Genomic DNA, 26,017 nt, shown 5'->3' on the forward strand with positions numbered 1-26,017 from the left:
CCTGTTTTCTTTCATTTTTTCTGTTTTCTTCTTTTACTATATGCCTACATATCAGTCATTATCCTTGACATTGATCTGCTCAAATTGAATTTAAATACACTCAGGTTTGCAATATGTATCTCAGTTACAGTTTTTAATATTCTTTCGGTTACAGTTATTTTAGCCTCCATTAAAGAGCAATTGCCTGCATGTATCTTTTCATTTTCTGTTTTGTAGTTCTAATACCATCTCTCTCATCATCTTTATCTCTTGGTCTGGTCTCCTACATTTAGGTAGGGCTCTGCCAGTTTGTTCTTCAGATTAACTGTTCAATTTGAGGCAGCAGCGATTCTGTCCTTGATTGTCTCCAATGCACTATTAAATTCTGTTATTTTGTCTTAAATCTCTTAAGTTTCTTGTTTCATCTCACTCCCATTTCTGTCTCTCCTTGTGTTCTCAACTCATCTTTAATTTCTTATCTCAGAGAACCCATATATTTTTAGATTTTATTGAAAACAGTAAACAGGTATTATCCAAAATTTACTCCTAGAATAAACTATGTTCTTTCCCTGTCTTTTGCTGGCTTTTTTTTTTAATGTTACAGAGATATTTTTAATCCCCTTTAGCTATTTTTCCCTTGTTCATCCTTGAATTATGATTCTTAATCTAAAACTTAATTTCATATTGTAACAAAACCTCAAGCAGAAGTAAAATAAATTGAAAAAAAAATACATTCCTTACTTATTCTTGTCACTTACCTCATTTCCTGAGGCAATATCAGCTCCAATATGTGTCAAGGATTTATTAGGATAATCACTATGAAGTTGAACTTTCCCATAAACCCTGAAAATAGAAGGAACAAGAGTTGAATAGGAAAACGCTTAGAAAAATTTAGCAGGCCACATAAGTAAAACTTATTCCAGAAGTTATTTTGTGAAATATCTGATATAGAAACTAAAATGAAGTTGTCCGTCTTATCAAAAAAAAGAAAATTTAAGTGTTCTGTTGTAAGAAAGCTCATCAAATATATCTCAATGGTTATGAAACTCATTCTCTCAGGAGCCATAGAAAAATGAACATTGCATCACATCATAATCATTTGAAGACTGTGAAATAAAACAGTGTAATGATGAACTAGATATGAGAAATGATTTCCCACTGACTCCCTCATCATTACCAAGGACTCCAAACTATTTGCAATTCAGTTAAAAGTTAACTAGTCTTATTTTAAGCTATCCACTAGGTTTTCCAAGAGACGGGGTAATTTTATTCCCTGGAGGAAGGGGGTTGGTGCTATTGGATTTGTTTGCAGTGCTTGGATCCAAGTATTTTGCCTTATAACAAATATCAAAGGAATAGATCTTAAGGCCCTTTGCTTCAAAATGTAGTTTATTTCAGACTCACAATTTTAAGTCTTACCAGGGATATGGCCTGATGCAATCTAGTTTTATTCTAGTTTACCAGGCCTTTCCTCTTACACAATTTATTGTCATTTGTCAACCATATTAAGCATAATTCCTTGTCTTCTAATAGTCTAAAAGTATTCTGAACGTGAATCCAGCTGCAGAAAAAAGTTATGATCATATCTTTATGTATAGTTATCTCTTTGCTTTAGATAAAATTATTTTAGATAAATTATATATATATATATATGAACATGTTCATATGTATATCTATATATGTATTTGAATAGCAGTTCTAACATTTTCTTCCTGTATCCAAATATTTGTGCACTCTGGATTGGTGTGCACCCAGTTGTTGCAGACTAATCTGGAAATCACAACTCCAGCAGAGAATACATGAATAAATGACATAAAACCAGTAAAATGCAAATAACAGGCTTGAGTTTTCATCCAATATGGACAAAAATTCTCAACATAGAATCTAACTAACTGTTTATGTCAACATCCATGATTTACTTACTACTCTATTTCATGAAAAAGTCAGAAGATAATATGACTAAAATCTGGCTTAATAGAAAACGTAAAAATGAACCTCATTTTCAGTATACGTTCTGAAGACCTATTTCATAATATATACATACGTATAAGGGGTTCATCTTCATACTGACAATATTAAGTGGAAATAAAACATCATCATCATCATGAAAAGAAAAATTCAGTCTTTTTTATCTATGGCTAAACAAGTTAGGCAAGGAAGGATCCCAAGGTAATTTGGGGAGATTTCAATAACAAAAGCAATTTACTTCCTTAAACTAACAATACTGCAAAAATTCAACTTATCAGAAGAGCAAATTTCTTGATCATTTCCATCAGGCTTACTGTTAAAATGACACTTTTCTTACTTGTTTCAAGGAATTATAATACTTAAAGGATTAAATCTGTCACTTGTTTATAATATCACACAAAAAATTTAAGCACACACTGAAACAAAATATTTCAGTCCTTAATTCATTGTAACATGAGAAAAAATTTCAAAACATGGTTTGTCCCTTTAGTGCTCTCAGGATTGGGATAGGCTTCTTTGGACACTCCTAACACAAAGTTTTGCGATGTCCATAAAATAGAGGATAGCACAGGCAAAAGAGATTGGCTGTACTGTTATGATCTGTCTAGTTGTTGACTTTAAAATATAAAGTTTCTTGAACCTCATGTATTGAAAAGAAAATAAATAGCATATTTGAAAAACCCTTTAGAAACTCTAAAGTACTATCAAAGCATTACATGACAATAGTGGTACATTATGGAACTAGGTAACAAATTCCTATTATCTAATATTACAGTTTCCATTTTTTAAATCACAAAAATCCAGGAGGATGAGTAGTACATTTATACCTCTTTATATTAAGAAACTACATAAAGGATGGCCTTCCTCTTTTAACAAACAAAAAGTGACTTACTGAAAAGTATCCAACTCTTCCAACTTAACAGTGCATTTCAATCAGAATCCAATAAAATTATCCTGGCTATTGAAACTTCTAATTACCCATATGAATCATAGTATTTAAAAGTATAGTAAAACATTATAAATTGAGTCATTTCAACTGTCCTATAAGCGAGGGAGAGAAAATAACTAAAAGGAGCCAGCTTTTGAAAGATGTAAACATTTTTAAGGAAAGGTAAATAATTGCATGCTAAGAATCATCCCCCTATTACCTGTGAAATTAGTAACACTATACAGAGAAATGGGGAGAATACTCGAAAAATCTACAAACAGCATATCTATTCCTTAAAACTGAACTATTGCACAGCTCTTAAGACATGATTATTCAAAGCCAGGTCAAGATTCTGTGTTTCGCTGCAGAGCAGTTTTAAATAGAACTTGGTTTTGTGGCCACATCAATGAAGAATCTGTCAATAGTGAATGTTTCTTAGTAATCTATAGATATATCAGGTTTTTTTAATGTACCAATAACTATATAGTATTTATAGTTAATAACTTAGATCCCTAGTTCAGACTTTGATGTCTGTACAATCTGCCACAAATCCAAGTTCTGACAGTCTAAAGCTGTGAGGTCTTCTGCATCCATTTATCATCTCAGATTTTAGTTTTGGCATAGGTAAAATGGCTACTGCTCACAGGAAAGCTAGGAAATAATCAATGTAAGTTCCCTAAGTGAGTGCCTGGAATTCAGTAAATGATCTAGGAATGGTACTTCCCTATCAGAGAAAAGCACATACATACACACATACTTATGTCATTTTTAATAAAAATTATTTTATACTCTTACCAATTGTTCCTGGGTCAATATGAAGTCCATTAATACGGTCACAAAACACTCCCTCTGAGGCTCGAAGGAAGATCAGAAGCTTTTATCTTTTTCTAAGGGATTTTCTAAGGTACCTGTTTGCACAGAGAAATAGATAAAGTAATGTGAAATTAAAAGAGAGAGAAAGAAAAATTAAGCTGTAATTATTAGAATGAAAAAATGGATGATATAAAATAGATGGTATAGAAAAGAACCAATGGTCACATAGATGAAATAAGAGTAGGAAAAATAAATGAGACACAGTAAACTTCTCTGCAGGAGATTCTACTATTTTCAATAAATATTCTCTCACCTTTCTTCATTAGGGCACATACCCTGATCTACTAATATTAGCCTGATCGAATGACTTACTTTAGCCAATGGCATTGAATGGATGTGACAGTATGCCAGCTCTGAGCTGATGCCTCAAGAGGCTAGGCAAGTTTCTACCAAACCTCTTATAATACTTGTCTCCACCTTAAAAATACATTCCCTAAATATACTCTGGTTCCTAAATGAGGAGCCCTATGGAGGAGACCTGAACAAATGACACGGCTGGAGCCAAGACCAACCAACCCCAATGCAAATATTTGTGACTGTAAGCCAGAGATTTGGGGATTTTTTGTTACACGCCACTATTATAACAAAACCTCACTGGTACATCGTCTATGGCTAGATCCCCAAATTGCTTGTACTTGCATATTAGGAATTAATTCTCACATGCATTTTCGGAATAAATTCTCACAACAAACCTGGGAAGTAAGTATGATCTTTAACTCAATTTTAAATATTGATAAAGAAGTTCATTGGATTAAGGTCCTTGCCCAAATTCATCCAGCTAGTAAGCAACACATTTGAACAAAGATCTGTTAAGTTATATTTAGAAAGATAATACCCCAAACTCTATACTGGCTCAAACAGGTTGAAAAAGACATCTTCTATCAAAGGAGACTTCCCTGTTTAGAAATTCCTGAAAGCATAACCAAAATTGAGGTTTGCCAAATATAGGATGATATAATTGGTAAACTTAAATTGCCTGATTGTCATTTTTGGTTAAGTTCCCTTCAGGCAGCACAAAATCATTTCCTCCGGTTGGTACTCCAAATATATCTGATTAGCCAAAAGGCTCAATGCAAGCTTGCAACCTCTATATACCAATCTTTACAAGTCAGTCTTCACAGGCATCATTCTCAAAGGGGTTGTTGAAACCAAACTCACAGAAGTAGGTACATCTGCCTAAGGCGTAAGTCAACGGGCGAGCAAGGATTAGACCAACAGTTTATGCATTTCCAGTGCTGCTCAGTGCACTAAGGTACGTGGCTGTTCTGTGTAGTTAAAGTCATACTGAGTGAAGTCACTAATGCATCTTCTCAGTCAAAATAAAGATGTGCTAGAGCAGAAAGCAGGAAGCAGGGGAGGAGGAGAATGTTAAAGCAAATGTGTGATGTAGTTCCTATCTTGTGGTTATAAGCCGTTTTCCAACTGTGATTTCATTTATTTCACGGAGGGTAGTTAAGAGACTTGGGTTAAAAAGTGGCCTAGCACTGAACAGATACCAGAAAAGAAAAAGTAGGACAGTTTTGCCTAGAGAAATGTATGCAGAGTCCCACACAAAGAGTTCAGCGTTCCTCTAAAATAAGAGATTAAATCAATTACGCAACCCAAAACTGCAGCACATGTGGCATTTTCTCAGAAAGTCTGGTCAAAATTAGTCAGCCTACCATGATCTTCTGGTATCTAAAATGACCAGAATTTGGCTACTTTTTTTAACTTGGGAGAGGGGACAGAGTAAAAAGAAGGGAATAATGACCTAAGAAAAGGAAATACATGCTGTTCTAACATAAAAATGCTTCTTGAATTTGTAAAAGCTGATAAAGGCAAAGTCCTAAAAATAATGTTCCTTGTTTTATTCTCAAATCTAACAATCAAAGAAAGGTGGCGTGCTCTCTCCAAAATGACCTTCATCCCTAAACTACAGTAACCACATTCACATGAAGATTCTCAAGATAATTCACTTTATTCCTGGTTTTCCTTTTGAAAGCTGCTGAGATCCATAGCAAAAGGCATTTTAAACCTGTACAAATTTAAATATTCACAGTGGGAGGGAAAAGAATTGTTGCTATGCTGCAAAGATATAATAGGCATTTTCACACACATGATTTCATTTAATTCTCACAATCCCAAGAAGGATGTTGCTAAGGTCCTCGTGAGGAGAATGCGACAGAGACTAAGTAATTTGTCAAAGATTATACAGTTAATAAATGGTGAAAGTGGACAACAGACTTCATAAGTATCATCCTAGGAAATGGGGGGCATGAAAGAACAGAAAAAAGTAAAGAGAAGTTGATATTTCTTAGCCTGATGGTGGCCAATGGGAGTGAAATAGAATGTTCCAGATGCTAAAATCACCTGGGGAAATGGAAGAAAATGAGTTCTGGTATAGGAAAGAAAACTGCTATAAATATTTGGAGAATATAGTTCAAATGGATTCCATGAACTTGAAAAAGTAGGAAAAGGGGGAATGGAACCTTAATTATTTTATGAACTCTTTGCTTGAGTCAAGTATAAACTTAGTTTACACTTAAGCCGTATCAACATGACTCCTTACACCTTATAACTAAACTGACTCACACTGAATTACATACAATTTCTGGTGCTCTCTCTCTCCTCTGTGCACATGAGATTCCCCAGCCTTTTATATCCTTCACCTCCATCCACCATAAATCTAATCATCTCTCGAGACTTAGCTCCACCTCTAAAGGCCTTCTATGATTCTAAACTAGATGCTGCCTTTTGTGCATAAAAATGCTATGCTGCTTGCTGCCATAATTCTATTTCAAGGAACTTATCCTAAAGAAATTAATGTCCAAAGCTGTTCACTGCAGAGCCATTATTTATAATAGCAAATATTTCATAATGCTTTGAAATAGCAGAGTGTGGAAACAACTTTGTCGGTTTAGAACCCCTGCAATTGTTAGATTCAGTTGTCTACTTGGCCAGGTGAACATGCCTAGTTCTGTTGCTGTGAACATGAGCCAATGGTACATGAACCTCATATGCTGCTCATTACATCTGCAGTCGGCTAAGAGGCGTGCCTGCTGCAATGAATGATGTTTGAGTTAATTGGCTGGTGCTTAAGTGAGAGAGCTCAACATAGCACAGCCCAAGCAGCTCAGCATACCTCATCTCAGCACTCGCAGCTCAGCCCAGGCCTTTGGAGATGCAGAAAGAAGTCACCCCAAGGAAAGTTGATGGAACACAGAGGCCTGGAGAGAAGGCCAGCAGAGACCATTATGTGCCTTCCCATGTAAGGAAGAACTTCAGTTGAAAGTTAGCTGCCTTTCCTCTGAAGAATTAACAAAATAAGTCCCCTTTTATTAAAAGCCAATCCATTTCTGGTGTGTTGCATTCCGGCAGCTAGCAAACTAGAACAACCCCTTTCTCCCTTTCCAGTCTCCTTGACAAGCTTAACACCTGAGTCACACAAATCCTTGAACAAGCTGTGTGATTCCCTGCCTCTTCTCTGGCTGCTGGAACACTCCTAATCTCTCTACCACATGGCTAACTCTTACTTATCTTTCAAACACATATCAGATGCCACTTTGTGAAATAAGCCTGGATTAGGTGGCTATCTCTGTGCTATCAGGTTTTACCTCACTACTTCTAAAATTGTACTGTAAGCATCTTACCTGTCTCCTTCTCTAGACTGTGAACTAACTGAGAAAGGGGACTATACATTGCCTGAAGAACTCATTTGAGCATGTTTTATCCCAGAAAAGGTGCACAAGTTCATTTTAATGAAACCTCTTGTATAAACAGCTTGAAGTGACAGAACTACAAGGTGAAATTCATACATCTATAATCACAGTGAAAAATTCCACACCTTGGCTGCTAGAATAAAGAAAAACAATAGTAAGGATAAGCAGTTCTGAATGATACAATTAGTAAATTTGAGATAATAGGCATATATGAAAAACCAGACCGACTAATGAAGAATACAGATTTTCTTCAAGCAGGCACAAGATAAATACAAAAATTGATCATATGATGTCCATATAGCAAGTTTAATGAGTTTAAAAGAATTGGAATCACATAACACATGTTCTCTAACCATAGTTCAATCAAATTTAAAATTCTTAATGGAAAAGTTATAAAGTGAGCTATATTAAAATACAGATTTTCTAATTATCAAAAGATTCCAGTAAGAGAATTAAGCCACAGAGTGGGAAAAGATATTTGTAACACATATAATAAAAAATATATATTCCAAAATACATAAAGAACTACAACAAATCTATGTAAGACAATACATAAGATATACAGACAATTTATCATAAAAAGGGCAAAAGAATAGCTACTTCACAAAACAGAGTATCAAATAGTCAATTGATATATAAACAGTGTTCAGTCTCATTAGAAATTGGAGGAATATAAATTAAAACAATAATGAAATTCCACTACACACCCACCAGAATGGCATTATAATTTTAGATCTGTGCATTTTTTTATTTTATGAACTTTGCTGTACATGCACACCACATTTCACAATAAACAAAAAAATTAAGTCACTGTTATGTTTCAAGGATACTCAACACTAAATATCTGTTTAGCAAAATAATGAAAACTGACTAACCAAAATTTTAGACACATATCCCCAAAATACTTGCTTTCAGGTCCTGTTCATTGAATCCAAAACAACAAATTGTGTTTATGCCTGGGCTAACCTTGAAAGCCCATATATATCAAGATCTCAAGGGAACAAAAGGTTGGGCCAAAAACCCCTAAAATCAATTTTGCCCATTTGTCCCCTACCTCAGGAAGTAGGTTATAAGGAAATGACATCAGAAAGGTGAGCCAACCCAGGGCCTACTATTGTTATTTTTTTCAGAGCCTCCAAAATGGCAATAGTGTTGACCCACTTAAGCTGTGAAGTATTTTATTCTGAATTATTTTTAATTACCATTGTATATTTGACTCACCTTTCCCTAAAACACTCCTCCCTAGTAGAATCAATCCCATTTGAGAAAGATAGAGGGTAGAAGGAGCATTCAGTCCAATGAAATAAGAACTTGTTCTAGGAATAACCATCAGGCATTAGCAAACCGCAAGGTTTAACCCTCTCAGAGAATGATTCTATTCGGGCCGAAAAGTTTTTTATCATCAAAGAAGACCGTCAATTTATCAACAGTGGGTAGAATACTGAAATAAATGTCAAAATACAAGTTATTTGTTCATATACTTTCAAATTACATTTTAAAAAATCTTTAGAAGCCCATACATAAGATTAAGCAAGTTGCTTAATTTCTCTAATCCTCAGTTTCCCCATCTGTAAAACATCCACAATAATAGTATCAATTCTTGTGAGGATTAAATGATTTTGTTCATGTTAATAGTATATGGAATAGTGTCTGCAGCGATTTCATGTTTTAAAAACATTGGCTCTTAGTAGTAATCATGGTTAAAAAAAGGTAGTAGCAGCAATGGAGAAATGTAACTTATTCCAAACAATCTTTAACCATAGGAATTTTTTTAAAAGCAAGCTTTTCTGAACAAGTAATGTCCAATTTCTAAGTTCTAGAAACTAGAAGTCAATAATAATAGATAAATATATGTTTAAATGCCTATATTTAAACTCTTAAGAGTTTTCTCACCAGACAACAAATCATTCATTCATTTATTCATTCATTCATTCAGTAGTCTTTTATTGAGTGCCTATTATATGCAGGACATTGTGGTAGGCACCAGTGATATAATGAGAACAAGAGAGATGAGAGAAATATGTGTATTTTCCTGGACTTCACACTTGACTAAGGAAGTCAGGTGATAAATAAACAAACAAGGCGGTTTACGTGTAGCTTTATCATAACTTGAAATTAAAATAGGGTGATGATGGAGTGTCTTAGTCTGCCAGAGCTGCTAAGACAAATACCACACGATAGGTGGCTTAAAAACAGGAATTTATTGTCTTCCAGTTTTGGAGGCTAGATGTCCGACATCAGGGTCCCAGGAGGCCGTGTTTTCTCCCAAGCCTGTAGCCTTCTGGTGGTGATTCAATCTCTAGCTCCATCACATGATAATCTCTCCCTTGGTCTCTTCCCTTCTGAGATCTCCCATTGTGGTTTCTCCTGACTGTGTCCAAATTGCCTTTGCTTTTAAGGAATTAAGCCACATTGGACCAAGGCCAACCTTGATTCAATTTGGTCTGACAGAAATAGGATCTTTGAAGGTCCTGTTTACAAATGAGTTCACACCTACAGGAGCGCGGGTTAGCCCTGAATATGTGTTTGTGGGAGACATGATTCAGCCTACCAGAAGGAAAGAAGACTTTCAGCCTGGGTGGTCAGGGAATTCAATGTCCCAAGCAGAATGAGAATAGTGTGTCTGGGGACAGTTTTATTTGGTATTCAGTGAAATATGGAGAAGAGAGCAAGGTGAGGTTCCACCCAAAGAAAGACTCTAGGAATGTTTTCATCTTGTCTTTCCCCTTTCATCTCTCCTTCTTCTATCTTTCTCTTTTTCTTATTTCTTCCCCCATTTTTTAATGTTGAATTTTGAAATAATTTTAGACTCACATTGCAGTTGCAAAATTAGCACAGAGAGTTTCCATGTACTCTTCATTCATTTTCTCCCAATGATAATATCTTACATTAAAAAAGCATTTATTTTTATTCCTTCTTTGAGGGCAATACATTTCCTGACATGTTATCCCTTTCATCAAGTGTCTGTGTCTTCTCACTTTCTTTTTAAATGTCTTATTTTTCCTTGCAGTTTTTTCCCTCTTCTCTTTCCCTTTCTCTCTCTTTTCCATCCATTCTTTTATCATCCTGATTTTTTTCCTGCTATCTCTGTTCTTTCTATTCATTTTTAAAGGATATATTTTCAATATTCATTTAATTAGAGTGTTTTCTGTATTTACTTTCTAAAATGAAAAGTGAAAGAACTGAATGTTGAACAATTCCTGTTTTAATTCCTATTGCTTTGAACAATTGATGTTTTCTCTATCTGGACATGTTGGCTTTCTTTCCTTTCTAAGAAGTAAAGGAGAAGACATAGAAAAGGATGATCCAGATTATTAATGTCAGAAGGTTTAAGCTTGGGCTTTTATCATGAGTATGGATTGAAATTCCTTTTATGAAGATTTAATCTCGGAGTCATTTCCCAGATTCTTATTTAATAAGCTCTTCATTCCCTCAAAAGTAGGCTACTTTTTTGCTTGTGCATGAAAACAGCTAGCCAGATAATACATGTTATTGTAAATTCATCCTTTCGATCAGTAACAAATGTTTGTTGAGCTTCTAGAATGTACTAAGTATTCTGCTGGGCTGGAAATAAAAAATGAAGAAGACACATGAACTCCCTGCTTCTGCACAACTTACAAACTAATGGAAGAAACAACAGTGTTGGTGACTCAAATGTGACTCTTCATTCATGGCTAAGAAATAAAAGTCCTGAACAGGGTCCAGTGCAGTATTTTATAGAGCACCGCATGATCTTCAACTGGAAGTCTATAAAAATCTGCATTTAGCTCCCATCAACCCCCAAGTCTCCAAATCATTGTAATCTATTATTGTGTAGAAGAGTGGTGCTCCCTTGGCACTAGGGGGCCATGAGAAAGTACCTCCCAGACTTCCTGCTGCAGGGAACCATATGACCAGGGCCCCTGCTGTTACTCTTTGGTCTTTCTTGTGCTGGCTCCTAGAAGGGAAGTCTAAGGTAGACCTGTCCTTGGAAGACATAGGACTCCTGACCTTGCTGGACCTTCCTTAGAAGGCAGTCTAGGAAGCTTCCATCCCACCTTCTCACACTCTTTCACTTGGGGGACAGACTTGAATTGTAGTCTGAAGACTTTCCCAGGCCTACTTAACTCCCTCCCTATTTTCTCTCACACGGGGTTTTTAATTTAAAAATCTTTAGGCATTTAATTACTTCTTGGCCTCTGCTTCTCAGAGGATCTAGACAACCCAGGGTACTCTGACCTCTTGAAAAGAAAAATGCCCTTTTTTAGGAGGTAGTGGAGACTATAGTAAAAAGTAGGAGTGGCAGAAGCAGAAAAATGTGGCTCCTTCTGTCATTAGCAGTTGTGTTGCCTTCCTCACGTTCTCTCACTTCCCTGGGCCCGTTTCTTCATGCATATGATGGAGATAATAATAAAAAAGGCTCTTTCATGGAAGTGCCATGATGGCTGCATGTATCGATGCTTCCTGGCACATGGCAAATGCTCAATAAAGGGTGAAGAGCATTATGTTAATCTAGACTAGATTATTGTTAGTTGTGATCATTGTTGCTAACTTTCTAATTGCCTTTTCTTCCCAAGAACCGCAATATAGATAAAAATGCCATGTATTTTTAAATATGAAGCAACCAAGCTTAGCAGTGCTGTAATCATCATTTCTGGATTTTGTATCTCTAAATGTAGACCAAATGCCTCGAAACAGTTCCTCTTTCAATACCCTACCTTTTAATTAAAATTTTTATTAAATAGGCCAAATGATGCTATGAAAAGAATAGAGGTGTGGGGGCCAAAGAGACAGAGTTTCTGTGTTTAAAAAAAAGATAAAATGATAATTTACTTGGAAGGAATTTTACTGCTTTCCCACTCTCGGAGCAGAGTATTTATCAAGGAAATTGGGAATACCTAGAATATGCTCACAGCTGTAAGGAATTCAAAAAAATAAATAAATAAAACAGTGGGTTGGGGGACAAATCTGCTTTTAAAAAGTTGATAATTAATTAGGGAAACGATGCATATTATCAAGAAATTCAGGGATAGGGTGAGAAGGGGAGTGTTTGTTCTTAAAAATGAAGTAAAATAATAGAAACTCAAAAAAGAAACTTTTTAAAAAATGGACTAAGACCTCAAAAAATGCTTTAGATAAATATTTCCTCGTAGCTGTCTGGTAGCCTGTTAGGCATACATTTGCCCCTTCACAATCACTCCTTTTCCTGAGCCCCTCCCTCCATTCGTTCATTTTCCTTTCATGCAACACAAACTTACTGAGTGTCTTCCATGATCCAATCCTACGTTAGAGGTTGGAGAAATATAGCTAAAATAAGCCAAGACAGATTCAGTGCCTGCCTGTATGGGGCATCTAGTCTAGAGAGAAAGACAAACAGTTCATGGCATAATTTAAATAGTTTATCAGTAGTAGGACTTGGATTTTGAAACATGACTACAAATAATCATAGTTCAATAGAAGTCAAGAGCTGCCTTGATCTTTTATGAAAAACACAGGGAGAAACGAATTAGTTCATTTGAGCTACTTCTGAGGAAAACGAGATTAAGTGCATTACTGGGTTAGCCCCTACCATGGTGAACCATACGCAATATTCACCTTTTTATCGTAATGACAGGGACAAAAACTCTCTGGAAATCATGTAATCACTGGAACCCTCTCTGCTTGTCAAAAATTTCCTCATTTAAATATCATTTAAACGTCAGGGGAGCACATAGATTTTTCTGGCGTAGGAACGCTATTACTGAAAACAGTGTTTTGTGGAGAGGGAAGGAAGATATCTCAATGCGCGGGGCAGGGGTTGGGGGGAGACCTATGGACAGGAAGAACAAAAACAGCCACTGAAACCTGGATTATACAAAGGATGCCATGTAAAAGAAGCAATACAAACTAGGCCTTTACGTCTTGTACATTCCAACCACCCTCATTTAGATGCTTCTGAGAGTCTTCTCCATTGCAGGGAGAGGGTGGAGATGAGCCGTTAGAGGCACAACCCCAGAGCCATGCAGCCTGGGTTCAAATCCAGGACCCGTCACTGTCGAGTGGTGTGACCTTTAGTACGTTACTTCATCACTCTCTGCATGAGACTCTCCCTCAGTAAAAAAGGGAGAACAACCTTTTTTTACTGAGGCAAATTGGGAGCATTAAAAGAAATAAAGTGCCTACAAAAGTGCCTGGCACATGGTGAGTAGTACACCAGCATCATCACTATTGCTATTGTAATCAGCATAATTTTAGGAACCTCCAGAGCTTTGATAAGGTATCCAGGGGACTCACATCATCAATATGAAATGGCACCTGTATCAATGGTTTTAGAAAATTAAGTTAAATAATGGCTTGACCATGTTTTCCCTCTCATATGGAGTGCAATCGTGTGGAAGGGCTAGTGGAGATCAGAGAATGACCTTTTTTTCTCTGTTTTTTAACCATTCAACTGAATAGCCCTGCAGAGATTTTGAGCACTATACAGCTTCATGCTAGTCAACTACTGTTCAACTTACACTCATAATGGGCTTGTCACTTAAGACCAAAAGGAAAAAAGAAGGCTGGAAATGCAACACATGTTTATAAGGTTTATAAAAATTCTGAAAACTCTTCTCAAGATGTCTCTCTCTAGCCATACAATGCATTGATATGATGAGAAATTTTCTACAGCATATCAAGATACTACTAGAACTTTTAAAAATGCTAAAGTAAAAATAATGGAGCCAACTATACGCAGTTTTGTCCCCCACCCATTTATTAAGAATAAAGCCCTCTTAAGCCCAAATTGTCTTATTACTAGAGATATGCTTTAAATAGAGCCTTCAATAGCTTCATTTTAATTTAGTATACACAGGCCACCTTTTGTAAAATAAAGAAACTGTTTTCTAAAGTCCAAATCGCAAGATTTCCAAACATACATCATGAATGTCATTTAGTGCTACAATATATACAGCATTATGTACAAGCGTACAGAGTCTTTAATGCACAGTCATCATCAGAAACAACAGTGTCATGTTTGAAAATGTGTTGTCAAATCATGCTGTCTACTACAAATTTCATTTGAAATAAATTAAAGGACATGAGTTAGGTGTTAAATAAGAAAACATCAAAATTTTTTCTTGTGTATTAATTATGGACGTTATTAAAGATTATGACAAATGGAAATTTAAATAAATCTTTCATAACGAGCTTATATGTAACGAATCTCTTTTCTTAAAATTATCTGTTTTTCCATGCAAAATCATGAAATTACTAACACATTTATAAAAACCTTTATATTATCGCGATAGAAGTTCATAAGTGAGAAATGCAGTTTGGAAAATACTAACTTAGAAAATCTTAAAATAAAGCTGATTACTATAAATGTGTTTAGAAAATAACTGACATTCAACGGGACAGAAAAAACATGGCTTGTATTAGTGTTTTGTTAAAAATACATATATATTTAAGGATCATGTAATGTTTTTCTGTCAAAGATTTAATATCCATGGACCATAAACACATTTTCTATGTATATCTTTATTTTGAGCTAAATATTATTTAACTGTTGGCTGCCTGCCTTGTTAGGAACTCTCTGAGCAGTGAAATGGAGTTTAGTGTTCCCTGGACCGGTAAAGAAAAGCTTTTAAACTTTTGCTCTAGTTAAATGAATGCAATATTTAAAATTCATATCCCTGTTGTTACCTTTTTATCTACTTTTTTATTTTTGTCACTTTCTTATTTTATCAACTAAATAAGCCTTGAGTTTGGTTAGATAAGTGTCAGTGTAAACACAAGCTAATTTATTTGCTGATGATCCACATCAGTTAATTTACAGAAGCCCTATTTTGCAGGTATATATGTATTTGTATACTCAAATTGACATAAAATGTTGATTTTGACATAGTTAAACTCCGAAGAGATTTTAGAATATATATACATACGTATATGCAATATATATATATATATATATATATATATATATATATATATATATATACACACACACATATTTTGCTTAAAATACTATTTCTAAAAGAACAAAAAACCACACTAGTTGTTCAATGGAATTGACTACTGGGTATTGCGGCTTTAGGCTGGATATGTTTTATTCTACACTTTTCTCTGGTTTGTCTCTTTCTTATTACTTAATCAACCAAGGAACATTATAGAACTGTGAGTTTGAAAGGCAATAAACTGTGTAGGAGTTTTCTTCTTATTTAGGATTGAGAAAATTTCAATCCTGGAAGTAATGTAAGAAACTTCCATACACCTAGTACTTCACTTCCTGACAATCAAAATCATGTGCTAATGATGACTTTAGGCTCCTGGCTATGAATGTGAGACAGGGATGACAAACACCCATCACCAGCCTTACAAAACAATATATGACAAGTTTTAGGATAAAAACCCAAGTTCCTAACATAATTACTGAGTCACTAGGCGTTGTACCATGTGATGTGGTTGAGTCAGGCCCAGGGATCAATGAACCACTGACTTCCAAAAATACTGGCATGTGGGTTCTGTTATTGCTTACTTTAGGGATCAAAGAGGGTTCTGTTAAATTTTAAAGAAATAAGTTTATTGTTTACTGGTCATCTCTTTTTGAAATCTTCCCACAAACTATTACAAGAGAATTTCCATTTGCAATTTCAAGGGCACAAGTTTGAAACACAGTCTCCACTGAGTTGAACAATTGGGTCAATAACATGTCAACATCATAGATAACTAAGAAAACAAGGTACACATATTAAAGTATAGGAATGCAATCTCAGCAACAGGAGACACTGGTGAAAGGAATGGTTCTGACAGCTACCCATTTGCAAAGAAATACAAATATTAAAACAATTAACAAACCAATATTTATTGAACAGACTTTGAGTGAAGCAGTTTAAAAAAACTCAGTTTTCCTGTTCTAGGCAGAGTGTAAAAAATAAAATTACTTGGATTTGTATAAGATCACCAATTTTTCAATTTGTTTTTATACTGTTTTTGTCCCTTTCATATAGAAAAAAATAAACATATTGTTGCCATTTATATATTAATCCTATAATTCCTTTTATATAGAGGAAGATATGTAAGTAAAGGAGCACTGAATGTATTTCAAGAAGGGCATTGAACTGAAAGGGAGAAGTTATGTCCAATTATATATAAACTGCCTAGTCCCACAGCACATAATCAGAAATATGTTCTGCACAAGGTACCAGGATTACAAAATATTCTGAAGAACCCAAAATTTAATGAAGAGAAGGCATTTTTGTAAATATATTATTTAATAGCAATAAAATGAATGCAGCAATGGCAATATGAGTGAGTACAATTAGCCAGAAGAAAAGATAAACTGAAAGCTAACAATTGAAGACAGGAAAGGTTTCATAGCAAATACAGCTCTTGGACAAAAACTTGAAGGATGAGTATTTAATGTAGCTAACATAGCTTCTAAGCCTGGTCTTGCTCTTTACCACTATGAAACCTGGGAACAAATCAATAATCTCTGGATCTTAGTTTACTTATCTATACAGTGAGAAAGATGATTTGGAAACCATTTGAGATTTAAAAATCACCATTATAAACCTACTGGGGAATTTGCCTGAAATTGTATAATGAGTTGCTGCGCTAGAATTATAACCCAAGTCTCTGGACTTTCCATAAACCTGAAGGTCCAAAACTGATTTCTATCTTGTTAAAGCTGTACCTATGGAACTATGAAAAATTAGGCCTTTAGACGGCAATACTGCAAATCTCAAAATCCAGCCTATATTCTGAAACTCATGTCTCCTCTTCACTATTCCCCAGGTACAGTGGCTACCGTTCTGCCTCACAACTCTACAAGGTACATTCTATCTCAGGACTTCTGCTCTAGCTCTTCACTGTGTCAGAAATCTTTGCAAAGCTAGCTCCTTCTTGCTCCCATGGTCGGAGGTCACATAGCTTCTTTAGAAAGATTTTTACTATTTAATCTATGGTGGCCAACACCCAGCTTGAACCTCTCTTCACTCACTCATTCCATATTCAGCTTCTTTCAAAGCATGTAATGCTATCTAAACATATTTTCTCCATTTATTTTACCGTTCCATTATGTTTCCCCTAAGAGCAGGGATCTTAACAGTCTTGCTCGCTGCTGAATACTCAATACCAGAAAAAATGTCTGCCACTGAGTTGGCACTCAATGAAAGAGAGAAGGGAAAGAGAGGAAGGAAAGAAAGGAGAAAGGGAAATGAAGTGAGGGAAGAAGGGAGAAATGTAAGGAGGGAGGATCAAATCTACAGATGAAAAAGAAAAGTTACTTTAGCAGAAGAACTACTGGCCCTTAGTAGCTACTTATTCACTTTATTTTTTGTATGCTGCATGGCATGGGTCAAATTTATTCTTTTTCCATGTGAGCATCCCCTTATTACAGCACCATTTGCTGAATTTTTGTTTGTTTGTTTGCTTGTTTGTTTGGGAAGTGCATGGACCGAGCGTTGAACTCAGGTCTCCCACATGGCAGGTGAGAATTCTACCACTGAATCACCCTTGCACCCCCATTTGCTTTATTTTTATCACCCAAAAGAAAGTTCGTTATTCATGAGAACAATCCTGTAAAGGTTTGATGACATCACTCTTAATACTGGCAATGTCAAACATGAGACTGAATATGTTCAATGATACCGAAGACTACATTAAAGCCAAAATAAATACGAAGTTGTTAAAGAATAGACAAATTGTATTAAGCATATTAAAAGTAACTGTCCCTTAAGCAGTACGTGTTTAAATTTTTTTATTTGCTCGATAAGCAAAGTAAAATTCTATGTTAAACTGGATTTTGCAGCTATTATTGAGAATAAAAAGTATACAGTAGGATAGCCAGTTTTCTGTCCCCTCTTTCTTTGGTCTCTCCACTGCATCTAATACTGCTGATCTCTCTTTCTTGAGAATTCCCTCCCTTTTTTTCCCAAGATATTGTTTTATTTTCATCTGCTTTTTCTTCTACCTATATAGCTGTTTCTTTCCATTCTCCTTCCTGAGCTTTGGTTTCTCTACTACCCTCAAAAGCCTGCCATTCCAAAATTCCAGCTTTGGTCATATTTTCCTATCTATTCAAAATGCTCTTTTGGCAATTTTATTCACACCCTTGATTTCACACATCATTTTGGGGCTGACAACTCTAAATCTAAATATTTAGCATAGACGTCTGTCCTAGGCTCTTTTCTATATACCCATTTGCCACTATACATGGCAAGATGTTACCACTTATTCATTATTTTGAAATCCAAGCTTCAACTGTTATCAATCTACATATTTAATATATCACAGTATAGAACTTACAGGTGACAGGTACTGTTCAAGCACTTTAACTCATTCAAAACTATGAAATACACGCTATTATTATTTCCATTTTAGAGATAAGAAAACTGAGATTGAGCTAGTTTATGTAACTTGTCCAAGGACACTCAACTTACAAATGATGGAAATGGGATTCCTGGTTCCACTACTATGCTGGTTTGAAAATAGTATGTATTCCAGAAAAGCCATGCTTTAATCCTGATTCAATCATCTGGAGGCAGCTGTTTTTTTGAATCCTGATTCAATACTGTAGGCTAAGAACTTTGGATTGTCTCCACAGAGATGTGACACACCAAAATTGTGGGTGTGACCTTTTGCTAAGATAGAGGAATGACCCCCACTCATTCCAGGTGGGTCTTGATTACTTTACTGGAATCCTTAAAAGAGAAAAGATTTTGGAGAAATGACAAAGCAGACAGAAACTTCAAAGCAGAGTTGAAAGGCAGAGAACAGAGACACAGATGTTTGGAGATGCCTGGAGCCAAGCAAATGTCGTCATGAGATATTAAGCAAGCCACAACCTGGAGAGAGCCAAGGAAAGCCAAGAGACGAAAGCCAGCCCTGGAGAAGCAAAGTGAGGAACCCCTACAGGAACAGGGGCTGAAAGCAAATGGAGCCCAGGAGCAAGGGACCAGCAGATGCCAGCCACATGGCTACTCAGCTGACAGAGGTGTTCCAGACAGTATCAGCCTTTCTTGAGTGAAGGTCACCTCTTGTTGGTGCCTGAATTTGAACACTTTCACTTCCTTAGAACTGTACACTTTCAACTTATTAAATTCCCCTCTTGTAAAAGCCATTCCAGGTCTCGTATACCACATTCTAGCCACTAGCAAACTAACACAACTATCAACCCAGATTTCCTAATCAGAAACCTAGGAGGCATCCTAAATAATTCCTTCTCGCCTCACATCAAAATGACCACTGTGTCCTATTGATTTTTGCCTCCTAGGTATTTCTCCGGCTCATTCTTTCTTCTCTAACTCCAGAGCCTTAGTTCAGTTCTCTACATTTCTTTCTTGGAACAACTTAGTAGCTCCTCACTTTTCACTGTGTGCCGCCGCCCCTTTCTACACATTCCACACATGGCCAGGGATGATCTTTCTAAGACTAAATATAATTATGTCATATCTCTACTTAAAAATAGCCAGTGGTGGGCAGGCAACGGTGGCTCAGTGGCAGAATTCTCACCTATCATGCCAGAGACCCAGGTTCGAGTCCCAGAACCTGCCCATGCCAAAAAAAAAAAAAAAAAGCCAGTAGTTACCCACAAAGGTCCTTAACATGACATGTTAGGTCCTGCATTTGTGATGCCGCTGTAGCCCTCTAAACAAAGCTTTGATCTTGACCTTCCCTTCTAATTCTAGCATTCCATACTACTCTACTTAAAGTCAGTTGCCTTAAAACTAGGGCCACCTAGAAATGTCAGTTGCCTTAAAACTAGGGCCACCTAGAAATGTAATTCCACACTGTTGGGATTTAGGTCAAATGGCATTAGATATCAGGCATACTCCAGTAGCACTGTGCCAATGTCCACATCTATTAAATGTTCTTACTAACTAGTTTCATTATCTATTTTATGTTGGTATTTCTTTAAGGTGTGGTAAAACTGGGCAGATAGGTTGAAAGTCTTCCTTCATGCATATTACACATAGAGTTGGGCAAATGGATTCCAATTAGCAATCTTTAAGCCTGGAACACATGGACAAAGCAAGGAGAAAGGGCTACATCATTGTCCAGTAATGGATAAAAATGTAACTGAGAATGGACACATTTAAAAATAGGATTTGAAATGTTTAAAGCCAAACTGGAGAAGTTACACAATATTATTTCCCTTCAAATGCATGGGTTTTCAGGAAACACATTTTATATACTAGTAATAAGTAACCTCAGCAACCTAAAAAATAATTAACCAAAAAAAAGACCAACCTTAACCATAGAAAATGTTAACCCGAAATAAGTTTTCTAGTAACAAGAGACAGACCTGGGTCTTATTTAATATGTCTATCAGCTAATTGGATAAGCAGTCTATAGAATATATTATATAATTTTTTATAGAATATTAACTAAAATATTAATCTTGAAGGAAAGGATTGGAATACAAAAGGATCTCTCCAGGATGGAAAGATGAACTGAAAATATATAATAAAGAGATAAATAAAAAGTACTGCACAGATTGCCCTGCTTTGTTGGGGCCTCTCACTTCTTTCTTTGCAAGAGTGCTCACATGTTCATTCTCACATGTGTCCCTAATACATTGTCTACTGACTTACTCTAAAAACCATATTTCTTTTAAAGAACTACACATAGATTTCCACCAAAACCCAAGGGAAAACAGAATAAGCCTTACGTAAGTACGAGATGTAGAGATACATTTTTGAGGTAGCACATACGGTAAAGATTAGAAATCACAGTTGACAATGTAGTTGGCAGGACCAACAATACGACATGGCTGAAATAAAAAGTCAGCTTAAGTTCTGGCTGTATTAGTTGAAGACTGGTATTTGTCATGGCTGGATGCTAACTGCTGGAGAACCTTTGCTGGTAGCTCCATTTCTACACTGTGCCCTTCTGCATTCTGCTCCATGCCCCAGGAGGCTGCTGACCCGTAAGCACTGCACGAGTGTGCTCTTTTACTATAACTTCTAGTTAGATTTGGCCACGTGGGGGCACAAATTGGGGACAAGAGCGAGGAAAGAGAGTGAGCAGAGTATTTATTCCTATAGGTCCTTCCCAGTACCCAGGGCTGGTTGAGTCCCTCCAAATATCCCAACACATCCATCTCTACCTGTTCACCCCAGTAATGTCTCTCGGAACTTCATTTTATTGCTCCTTAAGGGAAAAGAGAGGCAGAGATGTCTTCTCTCTTAAGCAGTCCTCGGTAATGTTCCATCCCACCTGGATTTTTGTAAATGGCCTCTACTAAATCTCCTCAAATTATTCAATTAGATATCGACATCTATTTTCTTCAGGCAACCTGGCTGATTGACATTTACTGAACACCTACTATCTGCCAAGCACTGTGCTAAACCCTTAACATGAGCTGTTACATTTAATGTTTTCAACAAATCCCTGGGGAAGGTTTCATTGTTGTCCCATATACTTCAAAGAGGAAATGAAGGTGCCCAGAGGATGACATGTTTAAAGTCAAACAGCAGGTAGGTGGCCAGGCTGAATCTCATCCCACACAGTCTGACTTAGAGCCCATGCTGTTAATTGCTATATTCATCTCACTCTGTTCAGAGTAGGTCAGGTCCCATCTGGGAATAGTTCTTTCATCCTGGCTTTAGATCTTCAAATTAAGCCAAAAAGAGGTGTGTTTAGAGGAGAGTCTAGAAAGAGTGAGGGGATCTCATATCTGTGAGAAATGGGAAGATATGCAAATTTGCATAATATTTTCTGGAAAACAATTTAGCAATGTGTATCAAGAACCTTAAAATATGCTCTTACTCTTAAGCCTGGTAATTCCATTTATAAAAGTCTATTCTAAGGAAATAATCAGAGATACAACTAATGATCTATATATTGAATTATCATTGCACAGTGAGTCATGAGAACAAAATTAAAATAGCCTAGATGTTCAACAAAAGAAATATGGTTAAATAAATATATGTGTGAAGGTATATACCCACACGAATATTATGGAATATTAAGGATATTGAAATTGTGTCTTTGGAGATATAATGACTTGGGAAAATTCTCATAATGTTAATATAGGATGAAGTAACCGTTGTCAAACAGTATAACCTACATTTTATATGTGTGTATGTGCACATACTATGTAAGAAAAAAGTTTCTAAAACAAAACAACAAAATATTAACTGTGTTACCTTTACATTATTGGAATATGGGTGGTCAATTTCTTCTGCATAACTTTCTCTTTGCTATTTTAAAGTTTTATGCAGTGGACTAAAAAATAAAAATTAACTTAAAATATAATTTAAAACTCTGAACTACAGTTAAAATAACAGGAACTTTATAACCTAGAAAAGAGAGGGCTCAAGAAAATGTGAATGAAGGACTATTGAAGGGGAGGGGGCTTGATATTCATCCTGTATAGCTCAATTAGCAGAACTTAAACCAACTGAAATTAAAGGAAGACAGACTTTGTCTTAATATGACAAAATTCTATAAGGATTTTATAGAATTTTTTAAAATGGGAACAGTCTGCCTCAAAAGGTTTTGATTTTTCTGTCACTGGATGGATTCAAGAGGTCCGACCATAATTTTAAAGGAATTTTCTCCTGGTGATTTAAACTTTGGACAGATGCTTATGTCTGGCGTTCTCTCCCAGCAGTGAGTCCAAAATCAGGGTGTACTGAATAATAATATCTAAATGTCTCCTTGTCATCAGAGATTTATATATTTGGGATAGGGTGCTGTTTATGGGAATTCTCTTTTAGGCCTCATGTTGGAGCAAAATGAAATGCCTTTTTAAGTTCAAGCTAGTTCCTTTGGGGGGCAGGTGCATGTCTTTTCAGCATTACATCCTTAATGCCTGGAACAGTTCTGCATACAGAGTACACCTAAAACGACTCATGGTTTTTCATTATTACCTAAGCCATTGTACCAGACCCAGTTAATGCCCTACCGCAGAGCCATGCCATGCCTCCTACCCTGGGCCTCAGCAACATGATTCAAATCCCAGCTGGAGGAGCCTCATCTCATAAGCACCCACTGAGTCTGTGTCCTCTCTGTTGGCTGCCTGATGATCCAGGGGACATAACAAAGAAAGACGTAGGAGTTAATGGTGTTCGGGTAGATTTTACCAACGAGAGACAAGCGACCAGAAGACTCTGGCAAATCAATTGCTTACCCTCTCTCTCTTATCCTTTTCCCCATATTGTCCCAAGATATAATGGTTCTAAAAGACTTTCCCCAAAGCATGTCACATAACCAAGCAAATAGCCATGTTTTCTTGAGGAACTGTGGACACTTTATGTTTGCATTCCCTTCTTTTTTCTTTTGCTTCTCTTTTCTCCTCACTCTTCCTTCCCTCACTCCCCCACTTTCTCCTCACTCTTCCTATTATGCATATAATAATATGCATTATTCACCCAAATGAAGGGTTAATGCATAAGTCTTGCTTTTGGGTCTGTTTTCCAAAAAAACTACAGTAAGAAAATGAAATTCTCTTTTGTTAGTTAATCAGAAGATATCAGATCCATCCTATGACATCCTCTGAAAGAGTGAGTCACAGAAGATTCTGATATAAAGAATTAGGGAAATGGATCTAAAGCCTGGAGGAAGCAAGGACAGTCCTGAAATGGGCAGCAGCATAAGGACCCCAAGGTCCAAAACATGTTCTGATGACAGTGAGATACACATTGACCAATAAAAGCCACCTCTGCCCATGTCTTACTTGCTCAGTGAAGTCAATCCTTTAGCTAGCCCTCTCCAAACTCCATAAAGCAACCCACTTGATATGATACCATCCACTCTCTCACAAAGCTTAATTCCTGTTTTGCTCACAATCCTTATGCTCGTTACTTACCAACTTTCAGCTCCCCACCAGCAATGACCATGCATGCCACACTCAGAAGATTGCTTCTGTCCACAGGGAATTCCAACGTCCCCATTACATAGAGGCCTTTGAGGAATGGAAGGTCTGTATCCACAAGGACAGTCCTGTCTGTAGAAGAAAAAGAGAATGCTTCAGACATGTAACCAAAATAAGAATCACCTTCTCCCTGCAGTGATTTACACTGTTTCTCCAAGCAATTCAAGAGCTGCCTGTGTTACGCCCTATAAATCAGGATAGGTGCAACAACTGCCAAAGACTAGGTTTTAATAAAAAGAGAATGAAAAGACTATCATACTAGATCCTGCTATGGCTTAACACACCAAATGTTATGGCCATAAGGCATTGCTTATGCCCCAAACAGATCCACCAGGCTTATTTTAGTGCAAACACACAGATGAGCCCCCTACCCTTGTCCCCGCCCCTTCACTTAGGCTCTAATTCCAGAGAAATAGAAAACAGTAGATATGACCTTGTTCTCTGAAGTCAGACTATCTGGACGCGAATCCCAGCTCTGTCACTTATAATTTTGTAAACTAACAAATTCTCTCTGTGCCTCACTGACCTTATCTGTGAAATGGGGGTAATAGTAAAATTGCTGCTTCATTCATAGTTTTTTTGTGAGTGTGTGAGACAGAATTAATGAGTCAATACTTCTAAAGAGCTCACAAAGTACGAGTAAAACATTCTCAATTTCCCAATTCCAAATGCCTAAGGCACCATGCCTGGCAAGTGCTCAACAAATACTGGTTGTTATAACTACTTGCACCCCTAAAAACCTACTACTCTCCACCTCCCCTTTCATAAAAGTGGTTTCCATATAACTTTAGGTGAAACAGTCACGGATTTTCTCTGACAGTAATATATGAATAGCAAATCCTAATTTAAAACTCAGTAAATATTTCATATATGCCAGTTATTAATGCTACTTTCTAAAGCTTAGCAGTAATTCAACATGAATTAAAAATATCAAATAAATGTTTCTGCTTAAATCTCAAGTACCATAATCACTGACAGATGCAAAGACCTTCAAGGAATTCTTTTGTTAACACAAAACCATTGCTCATTTGGAAAGCCGTGCACCTGTTGTTCTTAACGACATGCCCAAGTAAATTAACCCTTCAGGAGCCGTCTATCTTCTAGCCACGACCTACGTCCCCACTTACAAGATCAGCCATACCTTCCTGAGGCAGAGACTGCATGGTTTTAAACTGAACTGCTTTCCTTTTCCTCCAGGGACCACAGTAAGGCCTTGCCTACCTTGCAATTAGATGAAGCCATGTAACTGAATTGTAATCAACCAAATTTTGGCAGAAAAGTGTGACTTCCCCAGGCTTGGTCCATAAATTCTCCCCCACACTCTCTCCCCATTCCCGTGTCTATTTGTTAGATGTAGAGCTATGATTCCATGGTGTGGCTGTGGCCCAGCAGCATCAGCAACACCCACTTATCCATAAATACTTATTGCAAGCATTTGCTCTGCGAGTAAGGCATTTGCAATTTCCCCAGTGGCTCCACCACTTCTCAGTGGAAACAACCTCTCTCTCTTTCATGCTTCAGTGACATGTACATGCTTATACCAGAGCACCGAAACATATCTTTCTTCCCCATTGTTATTTCCTGAAGTGAAGAGACCATTTTTTTTCAATCCCTAGTACTTATTGTAATGTTAAAGAGAAAAATATTAAATAAGTATTGCCTATGTCTATTGAATTTAGTCCTCCACACACCTTTAATTCAAGATTTCATTAGTAACTGAAACGAAATGAGTGACCAAGTAAATCAGAT

At 36.5% G+C, this 26,017-nt stretch overlaps 1 protein-coding gene across 1 annotated transcript in view; it reads right to left on the bottom strand.

The window, feature by feature from the left end:
* The window catches only part of PKHD1 (PKHD1 ciliary IPT domain containing fibrocystin/polyductin), a 499,663-nt gene that overhangs the window by 184,754 nt on the left and 288,892 nt on the right, over window positions 1-26,017 (bottom strand). The window contains 4 exon segments of the mRNA XM_077162050.1: window positions 738-823; window positions 3,671-3,754; window positions 3,757-3,783; window positions 24,203-24,340. Of these exon segments, the coding sequence (XP_077018165.1) occupies window positions 738-823; window positions 3,671-3,754; window positions 3,757-3,783; window positions 24,203-24,340 (335 nt within the window).

This window comes from Tamandua tetradactyla, chromosome 5 (genome assembly GCF_023851605.1).
Source record: "Tamandua tetradactyla isolate mTamTet1 chromosome 5, mTamTet1.pri, whole genome shotgun sequence".
Lineage (NCBI taxonomy): Eukaryota > Metazoa > Chordata > Mammalia > Pilosa > Myrmecophagidae > Tamandua > Tamandua tetradactyla.